Source organism: Typha angustifolia, chromosome 7, assembly GCF_048772165.1.
Source record: "Typha angustifolia cultivar Huaian chromosome 7, ASM4877216v1, whole genome shotgun sequence".
NCBI lineage: Eukaryota > Viridiplantae > Streptophyta > Magnoliopsida > Poales > Typhaceae > Typha > Typha angustifolia.
The window spans coordinates 2,027,742-2,047,338 of record NC_133245.1 but is presented as its reverse complement, the minus strand read 5'-3'; the positions used below and the strand labels follow the sequence as shown (position 1 = coordinate 2,047,338).

The following is a 19,597-nucleotide window of genomic DNA, read 5'->3' as shown; positions in this document are numbered from 1 at the left end:
GATAAATAAGGGGGTAATTTAAAATTTACCCGAGTTAAATGAAGTTGGTCGATCAGACCGTACCAATACGCTGCTTTTTTCGGACTGAAATATCCGAACGCGACCCGGATCCGACAATCCCGGATCGTAACCAGAAGCACCGATTCAGAGCCCTAATCTTTGCCGACCCGTGCCCTAGTTTCTCCTCTTCTTACCCCCCGCAAAGCCCATCACTACCGATCCGAATCCGCTGCGTTCGTGCCCCCAAGATCCCTTGGATAAGGGGCGTTCGAAGTCGAACCGGCGGGAGTCGGGCAAGGGGAGACCATGCTTGAGGTAGTGAGAAATCGTTGAGAGGTATGCCTTAAGATTTTTGTCGTCTTTTCCTTTAATTTCCTGTTTTTTTGAATCATTAACTCCAATTTTCTTTTAGCTGTCTGGAATCCCTAAATCTGTGGGAGTTTTCCTGTAATTACCATAGGGTTGGAATTTGTACTCTTTTATACACTTCAAACAGTTCATAACTTAGTCAGGAATCGTTGTTCTCGATATCTCCAATGGGTTCATTAATGTGCTTCTCAAGACATTGATCCTTTAGTTCCCTTCCAACTAATTCAACTTATGCTGTACTGGACAGCTGACTTGCTAGTTATGCTTGTATTTTATCCTGAAAGCAGCTGAAACCATGCGTTGTTGCCATTTTATTTAATAGCCTTTTGATCGAATTCTTGTCAAGGAATATAAATATGGAATAACATTTTCAGAGTGTATACTTTTTTTAAGATCTTAAAATATCTGAAATATATCCTGTTGTTGCTACAGAAACTTTTATTTTGCAGTATTTTTATGCAATAGTTTCTTGATTTGCATAAGTGTTGTCACGGATCATTAATCTTGGATGCATGATGGATTTTCTTAGAACGCACAGTTTCTCTTTGTTAAAAGTTCAATGCACATTAAATATCTTAAACCATTATTCAAGCTTTTCATGATCTTTACATTCTTATAATTTGTTCTTGCTGAAGATCTTTATATTGTTATTTGCGTACTCTACATGAATAGATTATATGATACTTTTCTCCGATAATTGACCACTGGTTAGATGTTTTAATTTCAAGCATTGAACTTTTACTATGTTTTACCAAGATTTTTCGCACAAACTTACATTTTAGGCAACAAGATATGCTGCAAGTTCACTTTGTTTCAACGGAAGTAGACGCGTTGGCAGCTTTCTGCAGTAAGGTTCTTGTGGTACCCAAAATATGTGGACAAATGTATTCAGAATTGTAAGTCCACATTTGATTTTCTGCCGGCAACTGTCTTTTTTACTTATTCTTTGATAATCTTATTGTTCAAATCCTTATATCTGTCATTACATTGTCAGTAAACTATATTTTCCTATGATGTTAACATCTATAAATTTGCAATCATATTTATTACACTCAATAGAACAAGAGAGAATTGACAAGATCATTACATAATTGTTGGTGTGGGAGAGTAGTGAATAGGTCTAATATAAAGGTTAATACATAAATCTTCGCCTATAATTTCAACTGAAATTGAAAAGAATGTGTGTTCCTCATTTTGAAGAGCAAGAAGCAAGGATTATGGAAGTATTTGAAATTACTAAATGAGACCTTGATCTGACCCTTAGCTGTCCATCTCATTTGAGTTGGGATCAAAATTCAGTTTTAATTGCTTAACTGGAGTAAACAAATTTCCTGAATTTTGCAAACTAAAATTGAAAATCTAACAAGTTGGGGAGTTTTTGTCCATCAAAGGGCATAGCATGTAGGTTAACAGCTTCATAGTTCATCTATTTTAATTGATTGAAAGTTGCGGTTGACTTTTAAGTAGATCTGGGAAAAGTAAATCACAAATTTAACCTAAACCATAAAATGTGAGAAATTAATGCATCAGCAAGTAAATTCCATTGGATGTTAAATTTCTTAGATTCGTCAGTTGAGGGATTGGAGTGACAAATATATATCATGTCTGGGAGCCTATGCATCAGCCTGAGGGAGTTTAACCATTTTGGGTATATTTGGACCCCTAAGGAGAAAAAAATAACTGTGTTGTAACTCATAATGTCAAAGCCATTGAACACCTACATCATATCGCGGTAAGGATGCCAAATAGAAAGCACATTGACAACAGCTGGAAGGATGACAAGGAAAAAAATTGTCTGCTTTATCGGAATATGACCTAAATCTACATATCTGTTTTTTACTGGTAAAATTGGAGGAGCAAGGTGCAAAAGTAAAGAAGATAATGGGCAGCTTTGCATCAGTTAATGGGTTCATTAACATCCGATTGGAGTTCCAGGTCCACCATCTGTGCACAGACTTGCCATTTAAGTGCCTTACTATAATTTGAGTCTTGACCTCATATTGAATTGGTTGCACTGTTTACTCGCAATGCTATAATAGTTATTCATTTCATATCAAGTCTGGGGTCAGGTTATAACTATATTTGATAATGTTATCCCTTTTCCATCTTTGCTCCTATTTTCAGGGAGAGCTCCAAGTTATCTCATGGTTTCAGTTTCTCCCTTTTGAATCTGATCCAAATATGCTTTCAGAGAAAAGGTACTTTTTGCACTCGTTCTAGCTCTCAATCACTTCTCAGGCTTCATCAAAGATAATCAGTGCATCTGTTTCTATTTGCTGATTAATGTTGTCTCCAGTTTGAAAGCAGAACAAAAGGATGCTGCTACTTATATGATAATTTCAGCACATCTTCAGCTACAGAATGAAGGATTTCTTAGTGCATGGACAAATTCTTTTGTTGGTCCGTGGGACCCATCTCAGGGCATGCACAATCCCGGTGAGGATTCCTGATCTGCCTTAAGTTTTTCTCTGTGCTTCTCATTCAATTCTGTTTTGTAAGTTGGTCATCTAATATATGTCACTGACAGATGAGAAGATCAAGCTGTGGTTGTTTCTACCTGGTCGCCACTCCTCAATAGTTGAAAATGCTCAAGCTGCAGTATCCAGATTGAGAGGTTTAACCATTATAGGAGCCTGTCCCCTTTTTATATCATGCTATTGTGATGGTGATAGTGTCTTTGTGGTTTTTGTTTGACTAATTATTTTTCTTCTTCTTTACGGATTTTGTGTTTGACAGTTGTTGGAAGTGGACTCTGGTTAGCCCCTGGTGATTCAGAAGAAGTTGCTGTTGCATTATCTCAGGCTTTAAGAAACTCGATAGAAAGGTCTTCTCTTGTTCGTCCTGCTTGTCCCCATGTCTACTTAATCTGACTTACCCGAATTTATGACATTTGTGTTAGCTGAATTAACTGGATTGACAGAGCATTGAGGGGGCTTTCTTACGTGAGATTTGGAGATGTTTTTACAAGATCTAATCCTTCTACACAACGTGGAAAAATATTTAGGTTGGTTTGCTAGATTCCTGTACTTAATTATCCTGTTGTATCGTTAGACCATGTTTTCTGTTTTCGTTGCCTATTTTAATGGTGTATAGTCCATATGTTTGTAGATCAAAAATCTTGTAAAATGGTACTCTCTGAATATTATTACTGAGTGAAAGTGACTTGTCCTTCAAGTAATGCAGAAAGGGTCCCAATTATTATTGTAATTCTGTGGGATCTGGTTGACTGCGTCGATTTAGTACACTGTAGAGTTAAATGGATGTTCGATAAATTCTTTGGGGGTTACACAAGGGCCATGTTTATTTATGGTGCCCATTTCATCGAAACCATAGATCCATCAATAACTATCTAGGTCTCAGAGAACTTCTCTTTTGATGTGTTTGCTTTTTATTGACATCCAATATATTTGTAAGTTGTAACAAAACTATATATCCACTTCTTGGTTGAACATCAAGAACTTAGTTATCTTTTCTCATCCTTTTGTCGCTATACTATGCCCAGCTTCCGTTATAACATACAGAAATACATAGATTCAGTATTTAAAATTAGTAGAATAAAAGATACTGATCAAATTAAGGAAATAGCCATTTTGCGCTCTGCATTTGGCTACACTGGAAAGAAAAAAATGGAAAACACGGTTTAATCTTGAGGGAAACACTTCTTTCTGCTGGGGCATCAAATGAGAATAGGTCTGCTTCTTTTTGGTGTGGGTTATTTTCTATAAGAGCATGGGTTGCTGCTGAAATTGTGTAACAGCCGTTAAGGTTGAGGCTGACATAACAAAAGAGGATAAGGGATCCTGCACCTGTATCTTATATATAAGCAGTACAATTTATTCCCCTTTTGCCCTTTACTTTGTTGTGGACCTTGTGGTGGAGGGTGAGATGCATTTTGGTGGTAACTAGTTTTGTTGGTTGAAAGTTGAAACTAACCCTTGATGACGTATTACTCTCCTTGTACGTGTATGTGCCTATGTGGTAGGTTAGCTTTGTATCTTCGTGGCTTTGTATTTCTAGTTAGGTTTTTCTGCATGGTTGATGACTTGGTGTGAGTTGGAGGTGGTACCTCTATTGGGCTTGGTGGAATTCCCAGATTGGCAGCTTTGGCATATTCTTGGAAAGCATCAGAGGCGATAAGCTCTCTTTTCTTGCTTTACTCATGGTAATTTACTTTGGTTGTAGTGGTAGGATAGTGTTCAATCTTGTGATAGCTTGACGTCCCTAGCATCTAAGTGCACAGGGGTGATGGGCTGGTGGCCTGTACAGCAAACAATTTTGCTTCTGGTCACTTCTGATAAGACAATATGATGAGTATTGGAAAAAGAAGTCATTTGCAGAACCTAAATACAATAAAAAGAGCATCTGTTTTTTATTTTCTCAGAAATAATATTATCCCATAATATTCCTTGAAAGATATAGATATATAATACCAAGCTCCCAATCCCAAATATGCTTAGGATCTGATGAGTGACTTAAGGAAATTACCTTACCAAAATTCCAGTATGATAGTTGTTCCTTGAAATGGACTTGTAGATTGTGAAATATAGCTTGAAATATTCATTTAAAACAGCTGGATATATGACTTGTATAATTTCTTTCTTAATCTTCTTTTCTAAATAACTGCTGAAAACTAAGTCTTTTTGCTTATCCTTGAACTCTTTATAACAATATCATTTTGATTTGACCCTCAATTATGTCCTATAAGTTATTTACTTGGATAAGCTGTTAATATGGAATATGTCTTCTTTTTCTTTCTATTTCTTGTGGCTGCTCTATAATCCTAGAAGAATTTTTTTAAAGGATATTGATTCTTTCATTCTGATGCTATTGGCTTGCATAATTGGTTGTGAGCTGCTGCCACTGCTAGTTTCCTTTTCTTTTTTCTTATCTAGTCCATCATCTTGCCTTTTCTCTTTCTTATCATAAAACTTTTTTTCTCTAGGAGGCCACAACCGACACTGGAATTCATTTTTGCAGCCACTGAGGAAGCAATCTATGTGCATGCAATAGTGTCCGCGAAGTTAGTGGATTCATGTTTTTCTTCATATTGTTTTATAGTCTTCTCTAGTCAATGTCAAGGGTGTTTTCTGAAATATTTGTCATTTTCCATAGGCATATACGTGGTGTTTGCAGTGATGATATGGAAAGAATGCTGGTGCATTGCTACTCCCGTTCTAATGGGGAAGGACTTCCAGGTGTGCTTCCTATTTCCCAACTTCTGTGCTGTACTATTTTTTTTTTTTGGTTGTTGTCTTGGATGGCCTTGGTGATACCTGTTTCCCTGCCTACTCATTCTGGTTAACTACTAGATTCCATAGTATGCTTTTTTTTTTTTTTTCCTTTAAGGATTGCAGATATCATAATGCATGATTGGATGGGGAGTTGTGGAATTGCAATTGTAGAATTCTTGGTGGAAACCTTTTTTCCCCACTATTTGGATGATCAGCTGGTTGGAAATGCTACCTTTGTACGGAGTACAGGAGCATCCATCTTAATTATTTTCACGTGCTGTCCATGTGAAACAAAAACACATGTTTCAGTAATTAAAAAGCTTGAAGGCAGCTGCTTCTTGTGGGACCTTTTGTATAGTTGACATGTTTGTTAAGAATATTGTCCTGAGACTCCAATATTTTGTTTTTAAATGAAAAAGAACATTATGTAGAAAAGTCACATCCTTAAGAAGTAAAGGTAATATTTTCTTCATGTGGGTGGGGACCTATTGTGAAAGAGATGGTGCTGAACTCTCGGGTTGAGGTCATCAACTTCTGGATTATGTTATTCAGCAGTATATCTTTGTGCCGGTTAACTCAAAATCACATACCCCCCTGGTATATGAGGTGGAAATATTTTGCAAATTTTACCAATCTGTGAACTCATGCATTTCATTACACCATTGTAATTTTGGAATACAGTCAATGCACCTTTCTCTCAGGCATACTCTTGATGTTAGATTTAAATTGCACATCTTTCTCAGTGAGCTGTAGAAATGCCATTATATAAAACATATGACAATATCAGTCTATGCATATGTTTGTTAATTGAAATGAATAATTTTGGCCCTGAAATTGGAACATTCTGCAGTTATTGTTGCTCCAAATGGAATGCTAGGCAGGCTTGTTGGCTGTTGTCCTAGTGATCTCGTCAAGCAAGTGTATGGCAGGTATTTTGGAATTCGTATTCCTGTTTTATTTTTAGCTTTTGTAAGTATGGAAAAGAAGAAGCTTCCCCTAAGAAACAAACTAAAGGGACTCGTTTGTTACATATTGTAGGTCTGTTCTTGTTTCTTTAAATTATTGTTATGATTCTCAAAATATTTCTTTGTAAAAATTTGCAGCAAGCTCAAGTCTTCATATGGGTCTGCAGCTGGGTTAACTTATGTTACTCAATCTTCTGGTTGCCAACTGAGGGGTCAAAGTTGCTATGTTGAAGTTGCCCTTGGTTGCTCTTCAGCTTGCACTGACAAAGCTTTGGAAACAAATAGTTATCTGAAGAACAAGGCCTTGCATCCTGCTGAAGATTCTGAGTTTGCAACTGATGGCGGACAGAGGAAGCAGGAATCAGTCCATCACTTTCCAGTTCTTGAAAGGACGTTTATTTACCCAGCAGAAGCTGTTGTGATCCCCTTGACTCACCGAGCATTTGCTTGCTTCTCTAGAAAGAGGTTTTTTCTCAGTCATCATATAGTTATGAGTCTATGATTTTGTATTTGTCTAATTAGGTTTTTTCTCTTGGAAGATTGTGGCTACAAAATTGCACCGGAACATCATTATTTGAGATGTGGCCGTTGTGGAATTTTCCTGGTTCTTTCTTTGAGCATAGGTCAGTCTGAAATTCAAAAACCTACCTTTTTTTATCAACCTTTTCCATCTGCTGATCATATTATGTTCAAATTAACTGCTGAACTGGTGCATTTTATTGTTTGAATGTCTGAGTTTAATAAAGAATTCGTAGTTACAACATATATGCCTTGTCAAGTATTGTTGCATTGGTAGTTCTTTAATTTATTCCATTAATTCTTATTGTAAAGATTGTTGTGTGGGTGGCATGGAGCATATCAGTAAGCCATAGAAGGTCAGTATGTGTCGACTAATGCAGTTGCTACAGGGCAATGCATGCTCGTTTGAAATGATGTGCCTGTTTGGGATGGTAGGCCATGGGGTTGCCGCAAGGTTGAGAAGAGGGGGATGAGTTGGCATGCACTGACACTGGTCAGGATTGAGATAGGATCTAGGTATTGGTGTCAATTTCCTGTCGTCATGGATGCGCCAAATGCTTATATGGGAACCCTTGCTTCACTGTGGGTGGCATAGAACTTTCGCTGATGATATTGTGATACATCTATTGTCTATACGTGTTTGATTAGAATATTTAGTTTGTGTCTATTGTGTTCATACCTATTCTATTCTAGTTATATAATAGAATAGCTGCACCGGATAACTTTGGAAGTTATTTACTCATATAGAATGATTTGATATACCTTAGTTGATCATTTAATGATAAAGAACTTGCAAATCCAGCAAGTTTTGTGAAATGGATGATTGAGTAATTAGATATGTAGTAATTAGATCTGCAAGCTTTTTGATGATAAATAACTACTTTATACAATAGCACATGAATCACTGTATAGAACAAGACTTGCATATTGCATAGGGGTGAAAACGACTCCGACAAAGATTAGATATTAGTGAACTCACATTCAGATCCTTTTTTTTTTTTGCTTTGATATGGATTCAAATATGAATATTAAATGGATAACAAATGTAAAACCATATCTGGTTAAAACAAATACAAATATTAATCGAATATGATCGGATCTTTAACGGATATGGATATGAACTAGATTTTAAACCTATTCAAGTACAAACTAAGTCTTAAACGGAGTTTGATCAAGGTTTTGAACTTGGCATTTGAATTTGGATCGACGGTTAGAAAACATGATATGTATCGGCTGTATCGGGCGTTATGGACTATTTTTAATTACATAAAATTCTAAATATTATTTAAAAATACAGAAAAAAAATTAGACAGAAATTTAGAAAAATAATAAAATAATAATAAAATAAAATTTTATTACATATGAAGTGTAAAAACTAAAGAAAAAATTTACTAAAAATTATGATGAACTCTGACTTGAATTTGGTAAAATTTTAATTCCTGATATTTCTGAATTTTTAAATTTTTTATGTATAAAAAAATGACCAAACCCAACTGTCCATCACAACTGAAACTGTTGAAACCAGCATTTTTTTTGTGGATGTAAACTGAAAGTCTGAGACCAAATTATTAAAATTTGAACTTAATTTTTTGATTGATTATCTCCATTCCTGATCTTATATTTTGGGTACTAACTGATAATGTGAACTTTTTATCTTTGTTAATTATTTCTATCCTCATAAACAGTTTTTTAGTTATTGAAGTTTTACTCTTCACAATATTATTCGATTACTTAGTTTGGCATTTGTATGCACTAGTCATTGGGAATCTTTGCTTGGGCTTGGTGTTGGCTTCAATGCCATGAGAGTGCAAAAGCATTTTAATAGCAGCAGCAACAGCATAAGTAGTAGTATCAGCAGTGTAAGTAGCACTACCAGTGAAAGTGAGTATACAGTTGCCGCTGGAGATGGTGAGCTTGAAGCTGATGCTGACTCTCTTACATGTAGACAGTCTGTGAATGATCATTTGGAGAATGACGGTCGCAAAATGGTAATGTGCAATTAATTAAACTTCATTTATTCTTATCTTTGTTTTTCAATTTAGATGACATTATTTATGTATGTTTTCATGGAAGCTATAACTTGACAAACTTTGCTTCTTTCGCTTTGCACTGCCTGCTCGCAATTATCCTAATTCTTCTGCTTGATTTCATTTACTCGGAATATTTGCCCATCAAATTCATAATTCTTGCTATGGTACCTACATGTTTATTTCATGCACTGTTGCTTTAATGTCAGTCATCTGGTGCATCATCTCCAGCTGAACCTTGAAGAGTTGAAGTTGCAGATCTTGCTTCATATTTTATTAATCTGCATTAATGCATGTTCTCCCTCAGATTCTGATTCAGAGTTCATAAGCTGTACACACATCTGGAACTTAGATGTATATATTCATGGCTTCAGGATATCCCAATAAGAACTAGGAAGTTGAAGTTGGCTTCCATGTGCTTATTTGCAACCCAATTGTCCTGTTATTGCCTGTGAGAGGTTTCTGTTCAGTTAATGGATGGTTCTTTGCGGGTCTATAAATGTTGGGTTATCGTCTTCCTAAAGTAACCTTTAAATTTGAAGTGTTTTCTGCTCTCTCCAGTGAACCATTTTCAAATCACGTTGTAACTGGTTGAAATGAGATTTACATCCCTGGAAAGAAGGCTTGATCTGATGTGAAATCTGTGGTACTAGATGACATAGTGGCTTGCCTTGCAGTGACCTAATCTTGGATTTTCTTGCCTGGATTGTGCATTCCCATGAATGGGTGGTCTGAGGGAGCATGTATGATTTTATGTGGGTTCAGATTGGCATATATCAGTTGAACATTTCTTATATTATTTCCTTCAAGTTTGGATTCCATTTGAAGCTCTGCTCAAATTTTCCTGGCCGGTGTACTTCTAATAGTCTGCAGAACAAACACTAACAAATAGCTTTCTAAATAATGAACAAGCTTGGCTATACATGTCCTATCTTGCTGCTGTAAATAATTTCCCTTGTTGCAAATAGACGATACACTTTAATATGTATGATATTAAAGCAGCTATTTTAGCTAGATTCTTGAATCAGTTTCTATGGTCGTCTTCTTAAATGTAGGTCTCTAAGCGTCCTCGCACAGACATGACCGAGACATCTGCTCAATCAGGCAAAGTTGGCGATATGCAAGATGCTTTTAAGTCTGGATATAATGTTGCTGAAGCAAACAATTCGGTAGTTGCAGAAGTAGCAAATGTTCAAGGTGTATCACTGTGGGGTTGGGAGGAGGATGACGGAGTAGGAATGGACATTCAAACACTACTTTCTGAGTTTGGAGATTTTGGAGACTTTTTTGAAAATGATATTCTGATATTTGGTGAGGTATGCTATCTTTTTTCCTTTTATCATATACTGGCAATGGACTAATTTCAAATTGTAGCATCCCACTTAGAAAGATAGTTTTTAATGAGGATTAAGATCCAGTTATTAGTTTATTGATCCATAAATGTTACTTTTAAGTTTAAATTGATTATTGATAAAATGTAAATTGCTCAATATATTGATTACGGTGATGATGGTTGACATAGTCTATGTTCTGGTTGACATTTGGCCAATTTTGATTTTATCTGATAGTTACCAGGTGAATACAACTTTTCTAGTTGATGGAGTATCAGTTGTGAGACTGAAAAGGTACTCTGAAAGTTAGGACTGCTCTTATTAGTTGTGATTGTACTATCTAACAATTTTCCAGATGATTGACCAATGGAAATGTAATCTGAGCAGATGGTAGACTTGGTTTTTATTCTGGCTCTGTTTGGTTGCAGGGCTTTATGACAGTTTTGTTTGTAAAACTAGCTTTTTCTGTAGATGAATTCAAAAGCATGACCTATATGACTGTTGATAAGTTTTCTTGAGCCAGGAACGACATGACTCACCAGTCTAACTTGAGCCTAAACTGTTTCCTGTATGATGTCCAATTAAATCAGGCTGTGTCCTGCTGGGTAGAAACTAAGCCTGTTATTAATCTCAAAGTAGTCAGCTTATACGTCTTAACCCTCTTCATGGGATATATAGGCGACAGTTCCACCCAGCAGTCCCTTCCCTTTTTTTTCTTCTAAATTTCTCCCTGATGCTAGAAGGATTGGCTCCTTGCTCAACTGCATAGGAAGCTAGGAACAAGGGACTAGCCCCTTTTCCTTTTGGCACTATGAGCTCAATGGTAATGGTGGCATCCTTCATCATGAGCTCATGCAGATATCACAGTTCTACCCTAGTTAGGAGTTTCCAAGTAGCACATTTAAGGGGCAAGCACAAAATAATGGAATTTACTTGAGGACTTATTAAGTTTATTCTAGAATAATGTATCTCTAGGAAAACAAATAGCATGGCGAGGATCCAAGAAATTGAATGAAATTATTATGCCATCTGTGAAATAATGAAAAATGGATAGGAGGTATACGATGTTAGTCATCTAGATTCAGCGCCTAATTTGCTTGTCTAGCTAATGCACTGTGGTGCTGCCTTTGGATTTTCTCCCATCTATACCATGTTATCTGCTACTTTGTCTGACTAAGTAAGAAGACTCTTAGAGGCCTTATGCGGCGCACCCATGGACAGAATATGCATATGCAACACATACCTGAGTGCATTGACAGCATTCAAAAGAACTGTTACTGATATTTGTGATCTGACTTGTATAAGAAATGTCTTGTCTTGTGCTATGTTTGTAATGAATTTATCTATGAAGGATTCCTACCTGTTGAGTCTTGACTGCATTCAGAGACAGATTTCTAACCTAAATATCATGATATGTACCCATTGAGATGTCTATGATATACAATTGAGTATTAGACATATGAAAACTAAAAAATAATAGGGCAAAGCACAGTTTATGCTTTAGGGAATGCAATAAACTTTTAGAGGTGCATCGGGAAAAGGCTTGTTAAGATATGGTACCGTTTGAAGCCCTTAAGTTCTGTGTCTCTGCACTAACATTTGCATCATCTGAAAAGCATCAATGTGTCTTGCGGTTCACTATATTCTTATTTTTGTACTTTAGCATAATTTTGGTATATTTTGTTTAATATTTTCAAGAGGAGTTTCATGGCAAGTGATGAATTTTCATTTATATAGCCTCCAGGTACAGCTGAGTCACAAGCTTTAGTATTTCCTGGTGTTGATTGTGGAGATATCACCAGTAGTCCTTGCACCGGAGGAATGGAGATGCCTGATCAGAGACTTTCTCCTTCTGGGATAGCATGTTTTGAGGGATTTAACCAAAACTCTGTGGAAGAAACAGAGGATACTAGGATCAAAACTGAAGAATCTGCAAAAGATATGATGTCATCTGCTGCAGGGAGCTACTCTTTGGTCCCCTCAGTTGGTAAATTCGATTATCTTACAAAAGCTGAAGCCATGCTGACATTTGCATCAGAATATGCAGCCGTCGAAATCCCTAATGGCGAGGTTTCAGTTTGCACGTTCACAAACCCGTACTTACCTACATCTAAGAAGGGCAGTACGTCCTATTCTAGCTCCAATGCTTATGTATACAGTGCAACACCACCTTCTCCTTCCTTTGAGACCTCGGAAGAAAAGCCTCAAACATTAGTCAAACGTAAGCCAGGTCTTGTTTCAAATGACGGGAGCTCTTCTGTTCAATCATCGAAACTGTACACACTTATACAGAATTGGACAAAAGGGACTGATAAGAGATCAAAACGTAATGATGTACATTCACTTAAAGGAGAGGCACCATCATCTGTTTCTGGCATTACCTCGTTAAGTTCCTCTATAACACTACTGAAAAAGAATGAAAAAATATTTGATGCAGGGAACTTCCAACTTTCTCTCAAGACTACACTTGCAACAGAAATTGAATGCATCATGTTCCAAGCTGCAATGTGCCGGGTAAGACATACACTATTATCTCTGAGCAGCAGAGTTCCTGTTGGGTTGAGAAGTTCTATATTAGATCTTCTTCAGGCTGAGACAAGCAACAAGCCTGACATAATTATTTCCAAGTATGAGATCCAGAAGAAAGACAGTATCCCAGTTAGAATAGCTGGTGATATTGATGGTGGAATGCATGATGGATCCCTTACAGCACAAGTCGGTGTTTGGCGCCCAGTTGGAACTCCTAAAGGGATCAAACCCCTAAATTTACGTAGTACTGAGAACCCTTCAATGCCAGTCAATATATTGGCAGATGATGGTTTAAATGTCATTGCGCCAAGGCAACCTCTTTTGGATCTTCTTGATGCCATGTCCCTGTTAGTCCAACAATCAACATCTTTTGTCGATGTTGCACTTGATGCAGATGAGGGTGATGGCCCATATTATTCTCTTGCCCTTCAGGAACAACGTAGGCGTGGGTTTTCTTGCGCTCCTTCTATGGTTCATGCTGGTTGTGGCGGTATTCTAGCCACTTGCCATTCTGTTGATATTGCTGGTGTTGACTTAGTTGATCCACTTGCTGCTGATGTAAGTTAAAGATTACTGACTTATGCCACTTATTGTTACTTTGGTACTTTCATATTGGAATATCTCTATATTGTACTGTTTGTTAGTTATTTATGTATGATTCTACCATCAGTTTTGTTCTGGTAAATATGCTTTGACTGAACTGCTACTAGCTCTTCTTTCTCTTTCCTTTCTTTTTTGGTTGAGAAAAGTGGGTAAGGACTCCTGTTTGGATTGACTGAATTACTTCATCGTCCTAGTTTTTGTGATTTTCATGTATTCCACCTATACTTTTCAGCCGTATTGTAGAAGACCTACTTTTTACATATTCATTTACAGATCAAGTCCTCTTTTAGGCGTATCTGCAAAAGGCCTTCTCATATTCATTTATATGAAATATGCTTCAGACTGTTCTAGTTTGTTAACAAAATCTGCTTTTGCAAAACTGAAGAAAAGGGAAAGATAAGTACACTTTTGTTGAAACTGAATCTTTTGACTTATAAGTAAAAATGTGGTCTTTTGCAAATATCTCATTTGGTGGACAACAATTTTCCTGTACAGCTAAAAGTTTCACTTCAACAAATGGAGCATATAAATTACTGAAAATCCTGATATTATATTATTTTAAAAGCATTTACTATTCTTTTTCTTTCTGTGATTTATCTCCATTAACAAGTTAATGCTTTCCTTTCTTTTTGCGGCAGGCCCCAGTGTCATCTGTCATTAGCTTACTGCAATCAGATATAAAAGTTGCTTTAAAATCTGCTTTTACAAATTTGGATGGTCCATTGTCTGTTATTGATTGGTGCAAGGGTCGCAGTCAAATTGGTGACTCTGGAGCTACAGGAGATGCTTATTCTTTTCCGTACACTGCCAGTGAAACTCGTGATTCATCAAGCACTGTTTCTTTGGGTGGAGAATCAATGAGCCCACCACAGTCCACTGGAGCTTCACCTTGTATCAGAGGTATATTTTGTTCCCTATACAAGACGCAGTTTACTTTGACATGTAAACATAATTATAATTCAGAAGGTATTTTCAGAAGGAGCAAGAACTGATGAGTCATCACTAAGGAGATCAAGTCAAGATACATCCAATTCAGAGGCAGAACAGCAAAAGGGTTATTCTCGTTTCAGATCTACACTTGCTGTCCTCCCACTGCCTGCTATACTTGTTGGGTATGCATCCTTTTTTGTTCTCTTAGCAGTACAAAGAAGATTTCTTGCTCTAGTGTATTGTGAATCTATATAAGAGATGGACATTGAATCTTCAAAATACAGGTACCAGGATGATTGGTTGAAGACATCTACAAACTGTCTACAACTCTGGGAGAAGGCTCCTCTTGAACCTTATGCTTTACCAAAGCCTGTAATTCCTGAAAACTACTGGAAAACCAATCCATATTTTGGAATGCGTATAGCTCAGTTTGCTTCATATTGCTGACTTCTTTTTTTTTACTTTTTCAGGTTAATTTCTTTGCGATATGTCCTGATATTGATCTCCTTACTTCTGCTGCTATTGATTTTTTTCAACAGCTGGGAACTGGTAAATTCGTAGTTAGCAATTGTCCTTAGTTATTTAATGCCTACACTGTTTCTACGGACATGTTAGCCTTATTACTGGGTTATAGTTGGAACAGTAATTTTAACTGCTAAATGTTGTTCTGATGTTTTGCAGTTTATGAGGTATGCAAACTGGGAACTCATTCACCTCATAGTAATGGAGGACAGACAGAGTTTGCCCCTGGAAAATGTTTGCCATCTGGCCTTGTTCTTGTTGATTGTCCTCAACAAGTGAAGATTAATGGCAGCCATTTAACTGCTATCAGCTCCATCAGTGATTATTTTTTAGCTCTTTCCAAAGGTTGGAATATGAAAAGCTTTGTTAATTCTCTTACAAAGGTAATCAAGGATCTAAAGCTTGCTTCTAGTTGCTCAGCAAATCAGAAAGAAGGCAGCAGCGGGCCTTGTACCGTAAGACTTTGTTCCCTTTACATTGATGGTTTCTTGTTCTTTAAGATCTTCTAAAATCTAAGAATTTCCGACATGCTTTCCAAGATTTTTTTTTGTCCTTTCTGAAATTGGTTTACTTCAGTGGTTGCAAATATAAAGAAGAAATATGGAAGAGGTATAATTGTTATGGCTTATTCTGGGTTTTAATAATTACCTTCGGTCCTTATGTTAATGTAGGTAGTTTATGTAGTGTGCCCCTTTCCTGAGCCTTCGGCAGTTCTGCAAACTTTGGTTGAGTGCTCTGTTGCTCTTGGATCAGCTGTTCTTTTACCAGACAAAGAGAGAAGATCTATGCTGCACTCTCAGATTGCAAAGGCCTTAAACTGTACTGCTGCCACAGATGAAGCATCAGCTTCAAATGTTCTAATGCTTTCGGGGTTCAGTATTCCTAAGCTTGTCTTACAGATTGTGACTGTAGAAACCCTATTAAGAATCAACAGGGGAACAAATGAACTTGCTGTCTTGAAGGACATTGCCTTCACTGTATATAATAAGGCTCGACGAATCCCACGAGCTGTTTCTGCCAATGACATGCTTCATTCAACGTCTTTTTCTGGAAGATCTCAATCCACAATGATGCATGTAAACTCTCCAATTCCAGGCCTCTGGAAAGATTGTCTTGTTCCTCGGATACCTAGAGAAGCCGAATATGATACTTCCTTGAGGCCTGGCACATGGGAGAACTCTTGGCAGACATCAAGGACTAGTGGGTTGTCCGATCCAATTAAACCAGCAGATTTATGTGGTCAAGATGATGGACGATATATGTTTGAGCCACTTTTTATATTGGCAGGGCCTGGTTCTATTGAGCATAGTGGGGTTTCGGAGTCTTCAAACTCAAAAACTGGAATCGATGACAGCTCTGGGGTTTATTTGCAAAGTTCGACTTTAGCAGCAAGCTCTGATACCGGAGTGAATTCTCTTGATGGATTAGAGCATGATCATAAAGCAGCAAGTCTTCATTGTTGTTATGGTTGGACTGAGGATTGGCGCTGGCTAGTCTGCATTTGGACAGATGCCAGAGGAGAGCTACTTGACAGCCATATATTTCCTTTTGGTGGTATCAGTAGCCGTCAAGACACAAAAGTTCTCCAAAGCCTTTTCATTCAAGTTTTGCGACAGGGTTGTCAAATACTATCATCTTCTCCTGATGCAAGTGCTGTCAGACCACGAGACATAATAATAACTCGTTTTGGATCTTTTTTTGAGCTTGAATGCCAAGGTATTAAGAATTTTATAGTTGTAATATCATGTAGTTTTTTTCAATATGGAAGCACTTGGTTTTAAGTTTTGACTGTGTTATTATAAACAGAGTGGCAGAAAGCTATTTACTCTTTTGGGGGTAATGAAGTCAGGAAGTGGCCGTTACAGTTACGGCGATCAGTACCTGAGGGCATCCCCTCAAATGCTAATGGAACCTCCCTGCAGCAGCAAGAAATTGGCTTACTTCAAGAAAGAAACCTGCCCTCCTCACCTAGCGCTTCTTTATATGGCCCTCATTCAAAGCCCAGCTTTATGAAAGGTGCTTTGGGTCAGTCAAGTACCAAGAAGCAGCTTTTAGCAGGACAGACAGGGATGGATATCTCAAAAGGATTGCTACAATTGGTGCAAAGCATCAGTTTAGTTGGAGTTACTCTTGACCATTCATTGCATCTTATCCTTCAGGCAGATATGTCTTCATCTGGTAAGTGCACCATTTACACACTATGCATCTGAATCTTTGTATTACATTTCATGAATAACCCAAGCAATTGTCTGAGATACAACCCAAGCAACCTTTCTTTGTATAGAATGCATCAGCCAAAACTGCTGTAACCTTAGGACAGTTTATTGATGTAAATTACCCCTTGCTCAATTGATATTTAGGCAGTAGGTGGCTGGTCACGGTCTCTTAGATTTAGGCGCTAGGTTAACACCTAGAACTGATGCAGTCATACTTCTAACAAACTCAAACTATCTGGTAGTTATCTCCAAGATTTCCCCTAGTTATTATGTGGTACCCTTAAAAAGTATAAAGAAGAATGACAGAGGAAGAGCAATGTAGCAGCAGCCTTCTGCCGTTTCCTCTTCCCTGCAGCACTGACAGAAAGAGGTCTTTGCTTCCACTGCTAATCTCCACAAAGGGAACATAATTCTTGATGGGCAAGTGAGACCCCGTTACAAAATGCTGATAGAAGATTCTGTAATACATGGACTGATGGTCACAATCACACAAGTACAAAGTGCTGATAGAAAAAGAGTATCATATGCCAATATGAGGGAAAATGATATATATAGGCCATTTTTTCATTGCGGCATCAAATGATCGTTATTACTATGGGCATCAACCAACAGTTAGCCGGTAATAATTATGGAGCAATCATGTACTGTAATATATGTAATGATATCAACTTTTATAAGAAAAGGAACCTTCCTCACCCTATAGAAAATGGAACTCTCACTCTCATTGACTCAAGTCACTCAATCTATCTTCGACACTCAGCAAACATTATATCCCTGAAGACACTAGAAGCATGGGCCCTTTCATTGAAATTGATTAAGCTTATCCCATCTTTGTTTGGTTCTAATTATGGCACTCATGCAGAAATTTGAAAATAGCAGATACTATAGAAATGTTAGTTTAAGATGTTAGATCGCCGGGGGGGTGTCTGTGAACTGTTTTGATGGAATTACAATGCTTGGCCTATGACATAGAAGCATAGAAGTGATTCACTTTACTGGAATAGTCTGCAGGCTATAGTGCATTGTTATCCTCCAATCATAAGCTGAACAATATAGTGTTTTGTTGTCTCACTTGGCTTTGGTTATCATATCTATTTATGTTTGAGTCAGGAAAACAAGATTTAGGGCGTCTAGATACTTTTCAGAGCAGATGTGACCTATTACATTCACTGATCTTCACAATTATTTGCAATTAGTTAAATGCCTTCATCAAATATAATGGTTGAATTTTGGTGAATCAATATCTAGAATAGATTTCTACAACTAAAAGTAGTCCTGTGACCATAAGCATACTTATTTCTTCTCAACTTATTCGCTGCCGGAGTAAAGAGAATAATGTGAATCAGTAATTTAGGGGTCTGTCTCTTTTTTAGGAAAAAGGAGCCAAATTGTGGCTTATTCAGATCTAACCTACAGACTTCTTCGCCAATATGCAGTTAACTTTTTGCATCATAATGCATTTTGAATGCCAGACAATGGTTTATGACTGATTCAGATTATTGACAATGTCTTTATACAGGTGGAGGAACTCAAAACAGCAGTGGCCATACAGGCTACTTAGAAGGGTTCAGTCCAGTGAAGTCTATTGGGTCCATGCCAGCATCATATCTCCTAATTCCATCACCTAGTCTGCGGTACCTATCTCCAGCCACGTTGCAGCTTCCTACATGCCTCACGTCAGAATCTCCACCCCTTGCCCATCTTTTGCATAGCAAAGGGTCAGCAACGCCCTTAGCTACTGGGTATGTGGTGTCAAAAGCAGTGCCTACGATGCGGAAAGACTCTGCAGAGACAACCAAAGATGATTGGCCTTCTATTCTTGCAATCAGCCTTGTTGATCACTACGGAGGAAGCAGTATCATGCAAGAGAAGATTGTGCGCGGTGCTGGGAGCAGCAGCAGCCTCAGTAAGCAAGGCAGGAGCTTCACTCCAGATACAGTCAATAGAGATTATGAGCTGGAGATACACATGGTTTTAGAGTCTGTAGCAGCTGAGCTTCATTCTCTCTCTTGGATGACAGCAAGTCCAGTTTATGCAGAAAGGCGCACCACACTTCCTTTCCACTGCGATATGCTCTTGAGATTAAGAAGACTCCTCCACTATGCGGATAAAGAGCTCTCTCGACCACCAGAAAAGGCAGAGCAAGTTTAGACAAGTTCCTAATCTGTATGTAGTCTAATCCAACATTTACGGGGTGTTGTACATATACCTGTATATTATTTGGTTTCTCCAACACCACTTTGTGTAATTGTGGCAACTGACAATGTAATTAACAAGGGGAAGTTGTTTTTGCTTTTTGTTGTTTTCCTTTTTTGATTGAGGAAAGGTGGCCCCAGAAGTGTTTTTGCACGTTCC

At 37.6% G+C, this 19,597-nt stretch overlaps 1 protein-coding gene across 2 annotated transcripts; it reads left to right on the top strand.

The window, feature by feature from the left end:
• The first annotated feature begins 138 nt into the window (after window positions 1-138).
• On the top strand, window positions 139-19,536 carry LOC140763902 (mediator of RNA polymerase II transcription subunit 13). Of its 2 annotated transcripts, none has more exons than XM_073102280.1 (23): window positions 139-336; window positions 1,152-1,265; window positions 2,494-2,567; window positions 2,666-2,805; window positions 2,897-2,983; window positions 3,106-3,193; window positions 3,290-3,373; window positions 5,312-5,389; window positions 5,482-5,564; window positions 6,451-6,529; window positions 6,704-7,030; window positions 7,105-7,188; window positions 8,841-9,072; window positions 10,167-10,427; window positions 12,180-13,529; window positions 14,213-14,474; window positions 14,554-14,686; window positions 14,789-14,876; window positions 14,975-15,053; window positions 15,186-15,481; window positions 15,698-16,742; window positions 16,833-17,204; window positions 18,762-19,536. In XM_073102280.1, exons 2-23 carry the CDS (start codon window positions 1,242-1,244, stop codon window positions 19,391-19,393), a joined length of 5,898 nt encoding a protein of 1,965 aa, XP_072958381.1. In that variant the 5' UTR covers window positions 139-336; window positions 1,152-1,241; the 3' UTR covers window positions 19,394-19,536. The 2 variants fall into 2 exon arrangements, with proteins under 2 accessions (XP_072958381.1, XP_072958380.1); XM_073102279.1 differs by having other exon boundaries at window positions 140-336; window positions 14,551-14,686.
• Window positions 19,537-19,597: the final 61 nt, after the last annotated feature.

Bases quoted from the DNA above. Each gene is read 5' to 3' on its own strand.
- LOC140763902 (XM_073102279.1), top strand. From the start codon at position 1,242: ATGTGGACAAATGTATTCAGAATT. The intron at 2,568-2,665 runs GTACTTTTTGCA...TGTTGTCTCCAG, and splicing joins AATATGCTTTCAGAGAAAAG to TTTGAAAGCAGAACAAAAGG. The intron at 16,743-16,832 runs GTATTAAGAATT...TATTATAAACAG, and splicing joins TTTTGAGCTTGAATGCCAAG to AGTGGCAGAAAGCTATTTAC.